Raw genomic sequence first — 17,307 nt, 5'->3', positions numbered from 1 at the left:
GATGGCTTCTTCGGCAAAATACATGCATCTCCAAAAATTTTGGATTGAAGTAGATTGTCAGTGAATCATTGACTATGCAAGAGGAAAATCAAATGCAATACTTTGTAAAAACCAAACACTAGCAAATAAAGCTATGAACTATTTACAGTCTTGTGGAAGGCTTTTTTTGGGATAATTTTAGAAATAGTAATAAAGTAGCCGATGCTTTAACAAAGAAAGTAAGGGAGACATAAATTCACAAACATCAACGACGGAATCGGATATCCTCCTACCTTTATTTCAATAGATTGAGATACTTTATATTCGTGTTTTTTTTTTTATGGTTATGAGGAAAGTTGGGAGAATCCCATATTTCAGGCAATGCACCTCATATAAGGACAACCAACAAATTAATTTGGGTATACATGGTTTCATGTCCTTTTTGACTCTTTGACTGAAATACTTGCAAGGGAAACTCCTTTGTTCTCTTTCTTACTCAAATTTGTTATCACACATTCTCTCACTGACCCTCAACTCAAGTCTATTCAGGCGTCTAAGGTACCATCAACATTTCCCCTTGGCGGCTCATCCCAATTTGTCTTAATAATTACCGATTCCAAATAGGCGTGTGCACTGTTTTGTCAATCATCGTTAGTGCTACTTTATGGTCTATCCTTTGCTTAGCTTTTCTTTGCAGAAATTGAAAGGAAGACTACTAAACATTTATGCACCCCATCATTGTCTTCTACTGCATGTCTGTACCCGACTATCCGTTACCGGTTAACCGGTACTGGTTCTCTTCATATTTGCTGAAAACAACCCGTTACATAATACTTCCCCAAAAGAACCCGCACTGATGATAAGCACAAAAATTCATTGAACTAGTATTACTACCATCCATATACCCACTAAGATACAGTAAGATGAGGATAAAGTCTGCTGAAAAAGACGTGCTCCATACCCATCCAACGGTTAGCACCCTCCCGGAAAAATTTAAGAATCCGATCTCATACCACGTACCCATATAACGCCAAAAGTCAGACTATATTTACCAAAGTCAAAACGTTTTTGCTAAAGTCAGAAACATTGTTTTATTCTATTTCGCTAAAGTCAGACATTTCTCTGAAAATGTCATCCTTTGAAAAACCAGCACTACTTGACAAATTTTCTGTCCTCCACCTTTATAAAAACCCCTTCACAAATCACAGTTCTTCTCACTTATTATCGAATTTTCACTGTTTCATCAATTATGGCAACACCAACGAAATTAGATTTCTGGGGGGTTTTATTAGAATCAAGAAAGATAATGAAATCCCATTCCCGCCATTTCTTAGCTCTATCGGTTCTGTTCCTCCTTCCAATTTCTTTCTCTATAGTTGCTTTCCACACTTTTCAACTCACTATAAACAGACCTGAACCTAAACAACCCGAATCGTTGGTCCGATTCACTCTAAATCGCCACGAAGATAAACTTCCTAACCCTAGATTTCTTGTTTTTTCTTTGATTTACGGTTTTGTTGTACTGGTTTTATCATTATGTGCTGCTGGTACGATTACTTACAGTGTTTATCATGGATTTTTCGGACGACCTGTGAAATTGATTTCTGCGATTAAGTCATTATTGAACTCGTTGTTACGACTTTTTACAACGGTTGTGAGTTCTTTGATTGTTGTGGTTTCGATTTCTGTTTTTGTTAGTCTTGTTTTGTTCGTTATTATATTGGTAATCGAACAATTAGGGTTTGAGATTTCCCATTATACTGAGAATTTTAGTGTGTTTTGTGTGATTGGTACAGTGGTTTTGGGGTTGGTTGTGTTGTATTTGCTAGTGAATTGGTCTTTAGCGTTTGTGATTGTTACGATCGAGTCGAGCTGGGGTTTTGATCCTTTGATGAGGAGTAAAGGTCTGGTGAAAGGAATGAGATGTGTATCTTTATCGCTTTTGTTGTTTTATGGTTCAATACTGAGTTTGATAGTGTGGCTTGTTTGGAAGTTCGAATTGGGTGATGGTGTCGTGGATGGGGCTATATTTGTTTTTCTGACTGTTCTAGCAGTTCTAGCATCGGCTTGTTTAATGGCTATGATGCTTAATTGTATAGCGTCATTTGCTGTTCTATATATGTATTGTAAAGCTTTACATGGAGAACTTGCTTTGGAGATTGCCGAGGAGTTTTCAGGGGATTATGTAAGCTTGCCATTTGATGAGGAGAAAGTCCCTTACGTTGTTACTGTCGTACAACAACCTTGATATACATGAGGTCAGTTTCTTGATTTTAAACAACATCTGTTTGCTTCTGTTTTTAATATTGAGGACATAAAATGGTGTTAGATACCTTGGCAATGTTGTATATTAATGCACTTGTTGGCATGTTGATAGCTTGAAATTTTCAGGGCTCCTGTTTATTAATTCTGATTAGTGGGTTAAAAATTGCGCAGAGCATCTCTATTTGACTTCATTGGTAATTGTTTCTGCACCAGTTTATTTGGAAATTGACTAGTCAATTGTTAATGGGTAGCTTGTGTGTTCTAGCCCCCGGAGACTACTGGAATGAGTTGGTCACCCTTGAGGCGCAAACCTTGGATCATCGCGAGGAGTAGAGAGATAAATGTTAATCTTATTATTTCACTGAGTCTGTAGGTTGTCTGAGATGTTGAACAGCATCAGATTCAGTCGCTCTGTATCTGTTTCGTTAATTTCGCAGAAATGGATAAAGTTGGGTTCGTATCAGTGTATGCATGCATAGTGAAAATAAAAACGCTTTTAGAGGTTTTAAATATTTCACATGACTGTTACGATGCAGACGCTCCTAATGGAATCAATTTAGATTTTTGTATTCTCGGAGGGAATGAAAAATAAAACCCAACTTTGCATGCTGCTCTAGTTGTAATGGTGTCATTCTGCACATTCAGATGCACATTTAAGGCCATCTATCTCCAGGTAGTTCAATCAGAAAAAAATGAAATAGTTGATTAAACGAGTTTGTTTGCCACTCCAAGAACTGCCCTTAGGTTCAGTTTAATTACAGTTAAAGTGAAATGCCCTTTAGACTGCATTAACTATTGTTATTCTGAGGCATTGGCTTGCCAATTATGTCACTAGATGATTTATTTATTTCAAGCGACACCACCAATAGTGGGACTAGCAGCTAGTCACTAAATTGCCAATTACGTTAGGCATTAGCAGCTTGTGGTTTTGTGATTTATCTTTGCCTTTTTGGTTCTCACATTGAATTGAACATCAATGAAATGTTCAGTCTAAAGATAGACATGATCAAGTAGCTATATTATCTTAACTTTTTAATAAAGGCTCAAATTCATTAGGGTACATAAGAGGTTGGGGAATGACTTGGCAATATAGGCTGGTGAATGTGCTCAGAACTAACAGGTTACTTTCTGACTCGCAGTTATGTTATATCCACATTCCACATTGTCTGCCTGCAAGTATTTCGTGAGTTGCTCCATTTTTCCAAGAAAATTCTGATTGATGAACGCCGTTCCTGAACTCTCTCAAACTGAACTGTCAAGCAAAAAATCTAACAGATGAAGGCATTCCTGTTCGATTGCTCTATTTCAAGGCTGAAGCTGAACCTTTCACTAGTCAATCTTTTGACATATTAACTGGGCGAAATCAGTAAAGAAATTACTTGTATATTTTCGTCTTTTGTACAAGTGATACGTCGGGCAATCCCCGCTTTTATTTCTGAGTGTATTTGTGTGTAAAACCCGTTATTGTAACCAAATAAAACTTGGACTGATCAGAAATGATCTTCACTTCTTAATGAATTCTTTTATTATTTTCTTGACTGTTTTTCTTTGTAACCCTAATTCTATGTGTATCAAAAACTGGGTGTGTATGAATGGAGCTCCAGCTCCTGCCTTGCAGGTTGCTCTAGAGTCTTGCTTTGTTGGTTTTGGCATCCAGTCTTTTTCTATGAGAAAACCGTTAGATTTGCTTTTTGAGCAAAGTGACAATAAATTAAAACCATAGTTTGGTTACTCGGGTAAAGCTAGATAGCCACCATCGCCCATCGCCCTCACTGATTGCGACGGTGGTGACCACCATAAGAAGTATTTTGTTTGGTAATAAAGCTAGTCATACATTAAGTATTAAAAACTGAAAACGAGATGGTAGATGGTGAGCGAGTCCATATCCTTTGTGTTCTTCCTTCTTTCGCAAATGTATCTGCTGCGCGGTAGTGATATGTGGCATTTTGTCTAATAGTATCTGAGTGCACTGTGTCTAATATTTGAGTGCACTGTCAATGTCGCACTTTGTCTAATATTTTTTAGTACACTGCCAATTAGTGGCAAGGCTGGGATTTAAAGGTTGAAGAGGCCATTTGGAATAAAACTTGCAAAAAAACAGTAAAACAATATAACTTTTTTTTATATTAAAAAAAAAATCTTATAAATAAAACTTGATAATATAACGTCGATGGACGAGCCCTCGCACTCCTATATTCAAACTATCTCACACTTTTGACGTCTTTTTTTTATGAATACAAATAAAAAAATAACATATTTGAAACTAAGATTTTGGGGATATGTTCATTTTGCAAAGATCTACATATCCCAAAAAATGAGCACATTCTGAAATGTCATCATCTACCAATTTTAATTTGAACGTTGTAAATTCGTTGATTTTTGACGGCTGATTATCAACGTAGTAGATGGTGGAGTTATACATTTCAGAATGTCCTCATTTTTTGTGGGTACGTGGAGCTTTGTAGGACGAACATATCTTCAAAATACTAACTTTGAATATGTTATCGTTTGGTTTTTATTCACAAAAAATATGTCCAAAGTGTGAGATAGCGTGAAAATAGGAGTGTAAATCCCTCTATAATATTTTAGTCAAAATTGAAGAGATGAAAATGGGCATCCCTTCGGTTACCTTCCTCTTAGCTATGGAGGTTGTACATTATCTGGCTATATGGGCCTTCTTAGGTAACGAAATCCGCTCATTTAAACCTCACAAATCACTTAGAATGATTTTTTGGGGACTGCTCAAAAATGGAGGGGGACTACTCTTCATTTTTTGGGTGGATATTTAAAGTAATTTTGAGTCACCCTTATCTAATTCTTTTTCTAATATCAAACTTGTCCTTGGTAATAAAATTGGTTAGTGTATTAATTAGTGAGTTAATTAACGATTAGTGAGATTAAATTAATAATTTGATTTTTTTACTAAAGAAGAATTATTGAGAGGGAGAAGATGAAGATGATAATGAAGATGAGGGTTTTGGAAGAAAAAAAGTTAGATCTTTTTCTTTAAGAGCCACAACAAGAGTATGATGTTTTGGGTACTCATGGATACTTCAAACTTAGTTAATGGTGCTTGAATTGGCCAAAACATTCCTAAAAATGAACAATTTACAAATTGATTTCCGTTTGGTTAACAAAGTTCGGCCACAACATTTGAAGAACAGGTAGCCGAACTCATCTGCAAATGTAGTTCGGTTAATATTTCTAAAAACACAGGTAGCCGAACTCAGTTTTAATGGAGTTTTTTCTTTCAGAGAAAAGTCCGGTTAGGAAAAAAATACGACGTAACCGAACTAAAAGTTCGGCTGGGAAAAAAATGAAAAAATTGTGCAACGTAACCGAACTCAATATATAGGTTTTCAAAGAAAAGTTCGGTTAGGAGAAAAAAATTGCGACGTAACCGAACTTTAGTTCGGTTAGGAAAATAAAAGTTGCGACGTAACCGAACTTTTCTCTGAAGGAAAAACCTCCATTAAAAGTTGAGTTCGGCTAGTTCGACAAATTTTTTCACATAATTCCTAACCGAACTTCTCTCTGCAACTTACATTTTCAACTCATTTTGATGATTACTTCTCATTTTTGCAACCAAAATCGAATGACAAGTAATGGGTTTGTTATAATTTTGATTTTGATTTTGATTTTGTTTTGTTAATGATTTAAATTAAGTTATATATAGAGGTGGATGTGGTGGTGGTTCAAGGTGGTCGGTGGTGGTGGTGGTGAGCGGCGGTGGTGATGGGAGGAGGTGGTTATATATATATAGATGGAGGTGATGGGAGGAGGTGGTAATATATATATATATATATAGGTTAAGGGTATGTTAGTCATTTCCACATTTTAGGACATCCCTTATCATTGTAGGGTGGACATTTCTATCACAAAGTAGTCCCCCACCTTTTTTGAGTAGTCTCCAAAAAATCGTTCATCACTTACCAGTAGAGGTGTCAAAAAGGTTAGGCTAGACCGGGCCTGGCATGGCCTGACTTGCTTTAACATGAGACCGTATAAGCCTGCTCAGGCCATCCTACCATGGCATGTGTACGTGTAATGTAGATATGTAAAGTATAACCCAAAAAGTATTTGATTTTGTGGAGATTCGATCTATATGACATAACCAAATAAATATTCCATCTGTCTCGCAATAGACGACCTCTTCATTTCTAAATTTTTCCCAGTAATAGATTATTATTTTTAATAGGAAAGATATCATAAATTAAGAATGAAGTTACAAATTGTTTATGTCTAGTTGAATGGAAATTCTCAGCCAGTCTGGTAGAGTTGAATCTCATTCACGACTAATATGTGAATTTCTAGCAAATTTGCTGATTTCATCAGCTACATTATTGGTGTCTCTATGAGAGCAGACACAAGACCAAAAACTAAATTGTTTAAGTAATATTAAAGAATCTGAAATGTAATTTAGGTTTGTCCATTTGACAGTCGAGAAGTTTTTGTTCACCGTGTTGATAACATTTAGACTGTTTCCTTCAAAAGTTACTTGTAGTAGCCCGCTTCTAGAAACGTTGCAGCTTCTGCTTGTTCCGATTCAATTTTTGTCCTTGTGCATCCTTTGGCTATAGTGCAAGTACCAGCATTGTTCCTAGCAATTAGTCCAATTCCAAATGGTGAAAAGCTATTAACAAAGGAAACATCAAAGTTAATTTTCACAAAATATTGAGTGGGAGGTGTCCAAAATTGATTAGCGTTTGATTGCACTGTCACATGTCCGTTGTTATTAGCAATCTGCAAAGAAAGATGCCAATCATTGACATGGTTAGTAATCTGTCTAGCCACAGCATCTTCATTAACCTGCGAGTTTTCAAAAACTTTGTTGCATCTAGACTTCCAAATGTGTCAAGCAAGAAAAACTTATACTTTCCAATAAAGATGTATCATGAATAGTATTTGTATTTCTAAAAAAAACCAAGAAGCCAATTATGAAATTTAAAATCAGAGTGAAGAGATGGACTATAAGGGAAAATCACCTACCAAATTCTTTTAGATATCACACAATCAACCATGAGATGCTCCAAAGTCTTAGAATAGTTACCACAAAGAGGACACATATTGTTTTTGTGTTTCGTAAATCTGGATAGTCTGTCCATAGTGGCCAGACACCTGCCGATACATTTCCAAACAAAATGTGTGATCCTAGGAGGAAGACTAGACTTCCAAAAATATTTCCAATTTACATTGGTCAAACTTTTTGGAAGGTTGAGTTGCTAGTTGGTCATCTAGAATATCTCTATAGGCACTCTCAACACTAAATTCACCATTCTTTGTATGTTTCCATCCAAGTTTATCTTCGCCAAATAGATGGATTCTAATACTATTGATTTTCCTAACTATATCAAAATCAAATGGAAAGACCAGAATTTTAGTTTTCCAAGTTTTTCAAACATGGTCGGTAAATTGATCAATTGTTTTGCAGTTAGAGGAATAGTACTGAGAAGAGGTAGGACTATTTCTACTTGGAATCCGGATATTTTTCCAGATAGATATAGACTTACTGTTACCTATTTCCTAGATAGAGTGTTTTCTTATGGTGTCAAACCCTTAGCATATCCCATTCCGAATCCAAGATCCTTGTTTACTAACAATATCATGAATAGAATTAGCAGTAACAAAATATTTCGATTCAAGACTTTTAACCCAAGAGTTGGAAGGTTGATTTATCATTCTCCACATTAGTTTAACGAGGAGATCTTGACTGAAAATATTTATTCTTTTAATTTTAAACCTACCTAAGTTTTTAGGAAGATTAATATCACTCCGACCCTTTAGGTAGACACCCATGTTTTCCTGTTTACCCTACCAAAAATCACTCTGGATACCATCCATCTTATCTGTCAAATCCTTTGGCATGAAAAAGACAGGCATATGATGAGTTGTGATAGCTCCTAGAACACTCTGATTCATTATATTCCTACTAGGTGTGTTCACAAATTTTCGTTTACAAATAGCTAGCCTATCCTTAAATTTACATATAAGGGGTATAAAAGGTTCTATTTTTCTAGTTTGAAGCAGTAATGGAATACCTAAATACTTTTTTTTTTGCAGTGCCATTATCCTAATCGAATGTATATTAGATATTTCTTTATTATGTTACTTGGAACTTTAGGACTATAAGAAAAGGTTGATTTTTCAAAGTTAACAGTTTGCCCTGAAAATTTGCTAAATTGTTCTATGATACTATCATACTTCCTTGTTTCTTTAGGTCTAGCTTTAATGAATATGAGACAGTCGTCGGCGAAGAGTAAATGGGAGATAGAAAGGCTAGAGTTGGTTACCTTAACGTCATAGATTTCATTTTTCATTTCAGCAGCGGGTATGAACTAGACAAGGCCTCCGTACAAAGAATGGATAAGTATGGAGACAGGGGACACCCTGTCTCAGACCTCTTTGAGAAGTGTAAGTCTATCCCGGAGAACCATTTAAGATAATGGACGTAGTCCCCTTAGTAACACACTGTTCTATTAGTTTACAACAATCGTTAGAAAAACCAAGCTGAGATAAAACATGCAGTAAGAAAGTCCAATCTATTCTATCGAATGCCTTAGACATGTCGAGCTTAATAGTCATACTATCATCTTTAGCTTTACATTTTTCATAGAATCAATCATTTCATGAAGGATAACAATATTGTCCATTATAAATCTACCTTTAATAAAAGATGTTTGAGAAGGAGCAATAATTTAGTCCAAAACAATTTTAAGTATACTAGCAAGTTGTTTTGAAATAATTGTATAAACTGCATTACAGAGACTAATTGGCCTAAAATCAATCAGACGTTTTGGACAATTGGTTTTAGGGATAAACGTCGTGGAATTATGATTCAATTTCTTAACTAAAAATTTAGAATGGAAAAAGGCATGGACCATGGTGACAACATCAGTGCAGACAGTAGACCACATTTTTTGGTAAAAACTTGGTGGGAAACCGTCTGAACCTTGTATTGTCCATGGTTGCATATAAAAGACAGTGTTTCTAACCTCTTCAGGAGCAGGTCTAGCAATTAACATCAAGTTATCCTCATGAGTAACACAAGGATGAATGCAATGCAAATATAGGTCAGGAGAAGCAGGTTTAGAGGATTTACTCATATGTGAAAAGTGTTGAAGCAATTCCTTAACTACGTCATTCCTATCATTAAGCCAAATGCTTAAACTATTTTATAAAAAGATGATATGAGTTCTTCTTTTCCTGAATTTAGCTTTATTGTGAAAATAAGTTGTGTTTCTTAAAAAAGTGGGGGTCTAACAACCACACCCAATATTTCGTTCGGCAATCTGAATAGACAAACTCCAATACACTTTCAAGAGAATCAACTATACAGTCAGACTCAATCTAGATAAAAGTATATCAAAGAGTTTTATATCTCTATCTCTCAATTCAATCTGCAATCAGCAAATAGGATTTGCGAGCCCGATTGAATATAAGAGAAATAACTTGAACGGTACCAATGACCAATGTTCAAGGATCAATCAATTTCAATCAACAACCAAAGGTTGGATTTACCAATTGATCGACTCAACGCACAACCTGTCATATTTCTATCATATAACAAAATATAATGCGGAAAAGAAATAACACAGATACTAGAATTTTGTTAACGAGGAAAACCGCAAATACAGGAAAACCCCAGGTCCTAATCCAGCTTTGAACACCACACTGTATTAATCCGCTACAGACACTAGCCTACTACCAACGAACTTCGGAATGGAATGTAGATCCCTAATCAATCTCACACTGATCAAGGTACAGTTGAGCTCCTTACGTCTCTGAACCCCAGCAGGATTCTACACACTTGATTCCCTTAGCTGATCTCACCCACAACCAAGAGTTGCTACGACCCAAAGGTGAAGACTTGATAAACAAATCTGTCTCACACAAAAAAAATCTATTGTAATAGATAAATCTGTCTACCGCAGAAATACCTACGAGTTTTGTTCCGTCTTTTGATAAATCAAGGTGTACAGGAACCAATTGATAAACCGGACTTATATTCCCGAAGAACAGCCTAGTATTATCAATCACCTCACAATAATCTTAATCGTATGGTAGCGAAACAATATATTGTAGAATCACAAACGATGAGAGGAAGATGTTCGTGACTACTTTTAATCTTACCTGTCGGAGATAAATCTCAAGAAAATCTTAGCAAAGATAATACTCAATTACGATAGTAGAAGAAAGATCAGAATACGAAACTATAGAGAAAATAGTTGGGTCTGGCTTCACAATCCTAATGAAGTCTTTAAGTCGTTAACCTATAGGGTTTCGTGAAAAACCTAAGGTTAAAGGAGAATCGACTCTAGTCGCAACTAGTATCACACAGGAGGTATGGGGATTAGGTTTCTCAGTTGCTAGAGTTCTCCCTTATATAGCTTTCAAATCAGGGTTTGCAATCTAAGTTACCTTGGTAACAAAGCATTCAATATTCACCGTTAGATGAAACCTGATTAGACTCAAGCTAATATTTTCAACCGTTAGATCGAACTTAGCTTGTTATACAAAAATGAAATGTACCCTCATTTAGGTTTGAGTAACGTACCTATACCATGTTGGCTCAATAGTAGTTAACCGAGGTTAGCTATATGAACACTCTCATATTAATCTTATTCATATTAATCACAATTTTAGTTCAAATGACTTAAATGAAACTAGTTATAGAGTTGTTCAATTGCTATATTCTCATAGAAGTATACAAGAACACATTTGAAGCAAAGTCGGTTTGATTCGCTCAAATCAAATCATGAACATTATAGCCACGGTTTGCAAAGAAGGTATTCCTTAATATATAAATGTATTAGTTCATGAGAAAACTTATTTTAGAACTTTAACCACTCAAGTATGCATACGGGTACGCATACCTAAGTAGCCGGTCTGAGTTTGGGTTCGTTAGTATGCGAACGGGTACGCATACCTTAGTACACTTCCAAAATCCAGCAGAAATTCCCGGACCTATACCTTACGCAAGTATGTGTACCGGTATGTGTACTTGGTACACGAAATTTCACAATTACAAGTACGCATACGGGTATGCATACTATAGTTCCGGTCATGGATCACATACATGCAAGAATGCATACTATGTTCATAATCCAATAATTCTAAACTCTATTTCAATAATTGAAGCTTTCTTAGAGGATGACAATAGCCATTTTCACACACTATTAGCATCAAAGCAATTTTCAAGTTATTGAAATAATCATAACGAAACATTCCAAGTCTACACCAAATGATTGTATCACACAAACCATGTAAGATGTTGCTCGGTAATTTTCACATAATCATCTTTTGACTTTCATCAAGGATATAAGATGAACTTGGTTGAAGCGAAATCTTAGCAACACATATTTCGAGAAATATGTAAGCGAGATAAACTCAGCTCGAAATCTCAAATGTGCATAATTGAATACTACATGGTAATACGACTTTTGTCTCAATATAGGGGTAGAGTAGAAATAGACTTTCCAAGTGATAGATGAGTTTTAGTCTCCACATACCTTTTGTTGATGAAGTTCCACAAGCTCTTCTTAGTAGTTCTTCGTCTTCAATTGATGAACGCCGTGAAGTATAATGCTCAACTACACAATCTATCCTAGTCCGAGACATCACTATAAGTAGACTAGAAATCAAGACTTATAGTTTTGATCACTAACATTGACAAACAAGCTTGAGATAGCAACGCTTGCGAGTTCGACCGAGCAGTGCTCTAACAATCTCCCCCTTTGTCAATTTTAGTGACAAAACTATCAATACATATGGATTACAAAATACATAAACTTTGTAGCTTCTCATCCAAATGCTTGATCTCCTCGGTTCTTCAACATTACTCAAAATCTTCGTCACTTCCAAGTACTCCAATGATTCTAAATGTGTTCAACTCATTATCATAGTTGTTGAAGATCCGTATCTATAACAATGAGAAAACAGTTGCTCTCAATCATTGTTATACAGTGTCATAGTATTATTACACAGCATCAAAGTTCAATTGTATCACAACTTTGACAACAATACTATGGTGATATGTATCACTCCCCCTTAGTCAATACTTCATCTCACAATGAAAACCACTCCCCCTTACATAGTGATCTGTAAACCATATGTATTTGTAGTGTGAACTACACATCAATTCTCCCCCTTTTTGTCAATGTAAATTGGCAAAGGTAAGAAAACTAGTGGGATCCTCATGAAATTTTCATAGAGATACTTCATGACCAAAAGAGAAAAAACATACCAACTTGTTTCGATGATTTCACATAGTCAAAACTTAGTGTATTGTTGAAGGAGTTTATATAGATACAAGATAACTCCTACAATATTCCACACCCGCACTCCCCACAAAGATTTGGAAATTATGCACAAGTTCAATTAAGAAGTCTCCCTCATTAAATGTCATTCCCGAAAGAACAACAAGAGCGACCTTATTTTTACAAGAAAATAAGGATTTCTTTGGACATTAACAAATCACATGAAACATGAATTTGTATCCAAAAATCTCAATTGAATTAACCACAGGGAAAATGGTCAATTCAACTGGCCATGCTCAACATAAGATAACTTACGGAGCCGCACAGTATATACACAAAGGTGTGGATCAGGGAAAGACCAATACTGCGGAATAATTAAAGATTCATTCTATTTTTCATCATTATTTGCACAATGACATATAATAGACTTAATCTTTGTAAACAAAAGTTCATCCTAGGTTCCATCAATATTTGCATAATGGCATAATAGGCTTAACTTTTGAAGTCAAAAGTTCATTATATCTTTTATCAATGCTTTCATATCGACATATAATAGAGTTAACTTTTGAACAAATATGGGACAGTCAAGGTTCACTGACATAAACAACATATCCCATAACCATTTGCAATATATAAAACCATAAAAATTAATACTACAAAAATCATCTTCCAAATAACTTAGAATTTAAATAGAAAAAATCTAAAAACATTGCAAGATGAAAACGTTGGAAATAGCTATGTGTACTCACAATAATGGCTATTCCAAACCCTAGTTATCCTTCTTAAAAACACGAGAATAAATTCTCATAAGAAGTTTCCTAGACATTGAGACCTCTGAAAAATTCTTTATCGTCCCCGAACTCCTTGTGGTCAACAGCCATGGGAACATAAGGTTCATGAAGAAATGAGTCAATTCCAACAAACCTTTGGAACTGATGCAGAACCAGGGCCTTCTGAATTTCAAGAGTTCTCAAAACAATAGCCTTTATTTGCTGAATATCCTTCCTTGTTTCCTTCAACTCTTCAATAACACCAGAAAACTTCTGAGAATTTGAAGGAACAACTCTTGGCTTCCTCACATTCCTTCTTTTTCTTTTCAAAGTTGGAGGTAACAGAGATTTATCTTTTTCCTTCATGATTGATGGCTTAACAATCATATTAACATTTTTTTTTAACAAAAAGATCTTTTATTAATTATATAACCAAAAGATTACAAAAAAGGGATGAAACCTAAATAGAATAAAAACAAAGAAAAATGAACAACATGTCCTAAAGCCCAAAACTAAAAGACATAAAATTATCAAAAATAGAGACTAGAACAGACCCAGCTCATGATCTCATTCAAATCTGTAATATGGAATTCCAGTAAATTTCATTCTCTGCATATTAGGAGGTCTGTCATAGAATTTTAAGACTTGTCCTCTTTGTAAATGGCAACCTTTCTTTGCAAAGAAGTCTACAAAAAAGTTTATCTCCCTATAAACATGATTGAAGTTAATGTTCCTTAAAACAGAGCACACCAATTTCCATCTAACCAAAACAAACCATGGTAAATTTTTGGTGCAGAAGACAGATAAGGCTTCCTTTGAATCAGAATTAACAATCACCTGGAGTTTTTTATGTTGGATTGTCCATTCCAGAGCACACAATGTTCCCATGACTTCAGCAACAAAGTTTGTTGTAATACCAAGACCACCACTTTCAGCAGCTATGAACTGTCCAGAAAAATTTCTAACAATAAAACCATAACCAGAGATTCCAGGATTACCTCTTGATGCTCCATCACAGCAAAACAATATAGTATTTTCATCAGGTAGCTGAAATTGGCATTCAATGATTTTGGGGATTTTCATCTTTCTGTATTTAATATCAAAGAATTGCAGAATGAGAATGTCATAGTCAGAATTATTTGTATATCCTCTAAGCCTTGTTTCGCAGTCTTTGACAATTCTGATTATCTTCTTTTTTGCACTTAGCACATCTGAGCCATATTCTCAAAGAAAGCCTTATTTTTGGTGAACCAAATATCCACCATCACATTAAAAGCAAGAATCATCCAAATTTCTTGCACCACTGAACTCCTGGATTTTCCACAGTATAATATGTTTTCAAAAGATTTGGGATTCTTGAAAGCAAAAATGTCTCCAAGCCAGCTCCAAAGAATCTGACCATATTTACATACCCATAAAAGATGTGATGTAGAATCCTGGTATTCATGGCAAATATAACATCTTGAAACATTTTGAAATCCTCTTTTATTTAGATTTTCATCAGTAGCACAGGCTCCCCTTGTAATCTTCCAAATATTTCTACAGGTTGAAGGATGAACACTCTTATGCCAAATATGTTTATACCATCTTACTTTAGGTAATTTTGTTTTGATTATTGAGACAACACTAGCCACAGTAAAAGTACCATTCTGTGAAGGAGTTCATATCAATTTATCTTCACCAGTTGATATATTTGGTAGATCAGAAACAGAAAAAAAATTGCAGCATTTCCTCAAGAATCACCCATTGTTGATTAACAATTAAACTACTCACCTTCATGTTGATATGTTGTTTAATGTAAGCATTATCTGGGAATGATTTGATTATGCTTTGCTTCAAGATCCAAGTGTCCATCGAAAATGATATTTTGTCTCCATTGCCCACTATCCATCTAGTATGATCATTGAAATCCTGTAATACCCATTTGATTCCAGGCCATATAGAAGATTGTTTATAATATGTGATCCAACAATCATATTTATCTTTATACTTAGCAAGAAAAAACCTATCCCATTCTTCATCTGAATTTAGTATTCTCTATAAGAGTTTCATAAGTAAGGCTTTGTTTATGTCTTCAAATTTCCTTATACCAAGACCCCCTTCTTCTATAGGAGAACAAACTTGATCCCAAGATATTGTGACACATTTTCTATCTTCAGCATTACCACTCCAAAGGAAATTCCTAATAATCCTTTCACAAGCATCAATCACTTTTCTTGGCCATTTACACGTAGACATATTGTATAGAGGAATACTACTGAGAACAAATTTAATGATTGTAATTCTTGCCTGAAATGCTAGTAGATTCCCAATCCATGAAGCAAGTCTTCTCTTAAGTAATTCAACAAATGACCATAAATGTTCAGTTTTAACTTTTCCTTGCACAAGAGTGACACCTAAATACTTATCAGGAAAAGAAGACAACTTCATGTTCATAATATCAGCAATTTGATTACCTCTGACCAAATAAGTACCTCCTACAAAGCACTTGCTTTTAGTGGCGCTCACTGTTTGCCCTGAAGCTCTTTGATAATCGATGAGAAGCTTTTTCAAATGAAGTAAACTAGATTTTCCACCATTGCAAAAAATAAAAATGTCATCTGCAAAAAAGAGATGAGAAGGATGAATACCTTTTCTGATAATCATTGGTTGTATCTTATTTTCCTGGATTGATTGAAGAATATTTCTACTAAGAATATCAGCTGCAATCACATACAGAATTGGAGATAATGGATCTCCTTGTTTGAGGCCCCTTCCAACACCAAAATAACCCACATGTCTACCATTAATCATGATAAATATCTTTGTAGTCTTGAGAAGCACTAAAATCCAGTTGCAGAAGATAGTAGAGAAACCATATTTCTTTAAAACCAAAATGAGATAATCCCAGCTCAGAGTATCATATGCCTGAGAGATGTCTAATTTAAAGCATGCATTGCCTCCTCTTCTTTTTATATTCATTTCATTAACTAGTTCAGAAGCTAGAAGGAATTTTTCATGGATATTTCTCCCCTTAATAAAAGCACATTGTTGAGGTGATACCAGTTTGTGTAATAAAGTACTCATTCTTGTTGTAACAATCTTGGTGAGTATTTTGAAGAAGAAATTACTTAATCCACTGGGTCTAAATTGGTTTACTTTTTTGCACCATTGACTTTTGGTAATAGAACAAGAAAATTAGAGTTAACTCCAGGAGGAATTACTTGATGTTGCCAACTGTATCTGATAGCTTCACATAAGTCTTCTTCAATGATTTCCCAAGCTGTTCTATAAAAAATGCCAGTAAAACCATCTGGTCCAGGAAAGCCATCTTGGTTTAACTCAAAAACTACATTTTTAATTTCCTCTTTTGAAGGTATACTCTCCAGTAGAGAATTCTCATCATCTGAGATGATCTGAGGTATCACATTTAATATAGTGTCAGATATTTCCACAGTTTGTTCATAGAACTTACTTGAAAAGTGATTAATAAGTATTGAAGCAATCTCATTTTGATCTGTAACAATAGCACCTGCATCATTCTCCAGTTCTGTTATGGAATTTCTTGCTTGTCTTAACTTGATTGAAGTATGGAAAAAAGAAGTATTGGCATCACCATATTTAATCCAATTAATTCTAGCCTTCTGACTTAGCATAATATGATAGTTATGTGCAGCTATATCTCTTACACCCCTTGCAGTGATATAATCATTCAATAGAACTAAATTTTGAGGATCAGCATCAGAAAGAATATTAGTTTCAAGAACCTTCTCCTCAGCTTCTTTTAATTTGACTTGCACATTCCCAAAAACCTCCCAACTCCATTTTTTAGAATATTCTTCAAGAATTTTAGTTTATTCATGAAAATAAAAATTGGATTACCTACAAACTTTTCTTTCCAAGCATCAATAACAACTTGCAATAATATAGGATGAGAAATCCACATCTTTTGGAACTTAAAAGGGCAATTTAAAGGTTTCTGAATATCTGAATTAAAGCCTAAAAGCATGTTGTGATCAGAAATTCCTCTTGCTGTAACTTCATATTTCCAACCAGGA

At 34.9% G+C, this 17,307-nt stretch overlaps 2 protein-coding genes across 7 annotated transcripts; one reads left to right on the top strand and one right to left on the bottom strand.

Moving 5' to 3' along the window:
- The first annotated feature begins 1,153 nt into the window (after nucleotides 1-1,153).
- LOC113281730 lies at nucleotides 1,154-3,777 on the top strand. 6 transcript variants are annotated; one of them, XR_003326334.1, is made up of 3 exons: nucleotides 1,154-2,237; nucleotides 2,371-2,438; nucleotides 3,384-3,777. XR_003326334.1 is itself a non-coding variant. In XM_026530547.1 (2 exons), the coding sequence occupies exon 1, from the start codon at nucleotides 1,229-1,231 to the stop codon at nucleotides 2,225-2,227; it is 999 nt and encodes a 332-aa protein (XP_026386332.1). In that variant the 5' UTR covers nucleotides 1,154-1,228; the 3' UTR covers nucleotides 2,228-2,237; nucleotides 2,510-2,766. The 6 variants fall into 6 exon arrangements, 5 of the variants coding, with proteins under 5 accessions (XP_026386332.1, XP_026386331.1, XP_026386333.1 ...); XM_026530547.1 differs by lacking the exons at nucleotides 2,371-2,438; nucleotides 3,384-3,777 and adding an exon at nucleotides 2,510-2,766; XM_026530546.1 differs by lacking the exons at nucleotides 2,371-2,438; nucleotides 3,384-3,777 and adding an exon at nucleotides 2,496-2,766.
- Nucleotides 3,778-6,738: 2,961 nt separating this feature from the next.
- On the bottom strand, nucleotides 6,739-16,231 carry LOC113279122. The gene is made up of 6 exons (XM_026527829.1): nucleotides 15,392-16,231; nucleotides 15,044-15,181; nucleotides 14,480-14,664; nucleotides 14,046-14,357; nucleotides 9,237-9,387; nucleotides 6,739-7,053 (listed from the first exon to the last, which is right to left on the bottom strand). The coding sequence occupies exons 1-6, from the start codon at nucleotides 16,229-16,231 to the stop codon at nucleotides 6,739-6,741; spliced, it is 1,941 nt and encodes a 646-aa protein (XP_026383614.1).
- Nucleotides 16,232-17,307: the final 1,076 nt, after the last annotated feature.

This window comes from Papaver somniferum, chromosome 5, assembly GCF_003573695.1.
Source record: "Papaver somniferum cultivar HN1 chromosome 5, ASM357369v1, whole genome shotgun sequence".
Taxonomy (NCBI): Eukaryota; Viridiplantae; Streptophyta; class Magnoliopsida; order Ranunculales; family Papaveraceae; genus Papaver; species Papaver somniferum.
This window is presented reverse-complemented; position numbering and strand designations above follow the sequence as displayed.

Bases quoted from the DNA above. Each gene is read 5' to 3' on its own strand.
- LOC113279122 (XM_026527829.1), bottom strand. From the start codon at position 16,231: ATGAATATAAAAAGAAGAGGAGGCAATGCATGCTTTAAATTAGACATC. The intron at 15,182-15,391 runs GTTTGTTCTCCT...TGGGTATTACAG, and splicing joins TCACAATATCTTGGGATCAA to GATTTCAATGATCATACTAG. The intron at 14,665-15,043 runs GTGAGTAGTTTA...AAATATGGTCAG, and splicing joins AACAACATATCAACATGAAG to ATTCTTTGGAGCTGGCTTGG.
- LOC113281730 (XM_026530544.1), top strand. From the start codon at position 1,229: ATGGCAACACCAACGAAATTAGATTTCTGGGGGGTTTTATTAGAATCA.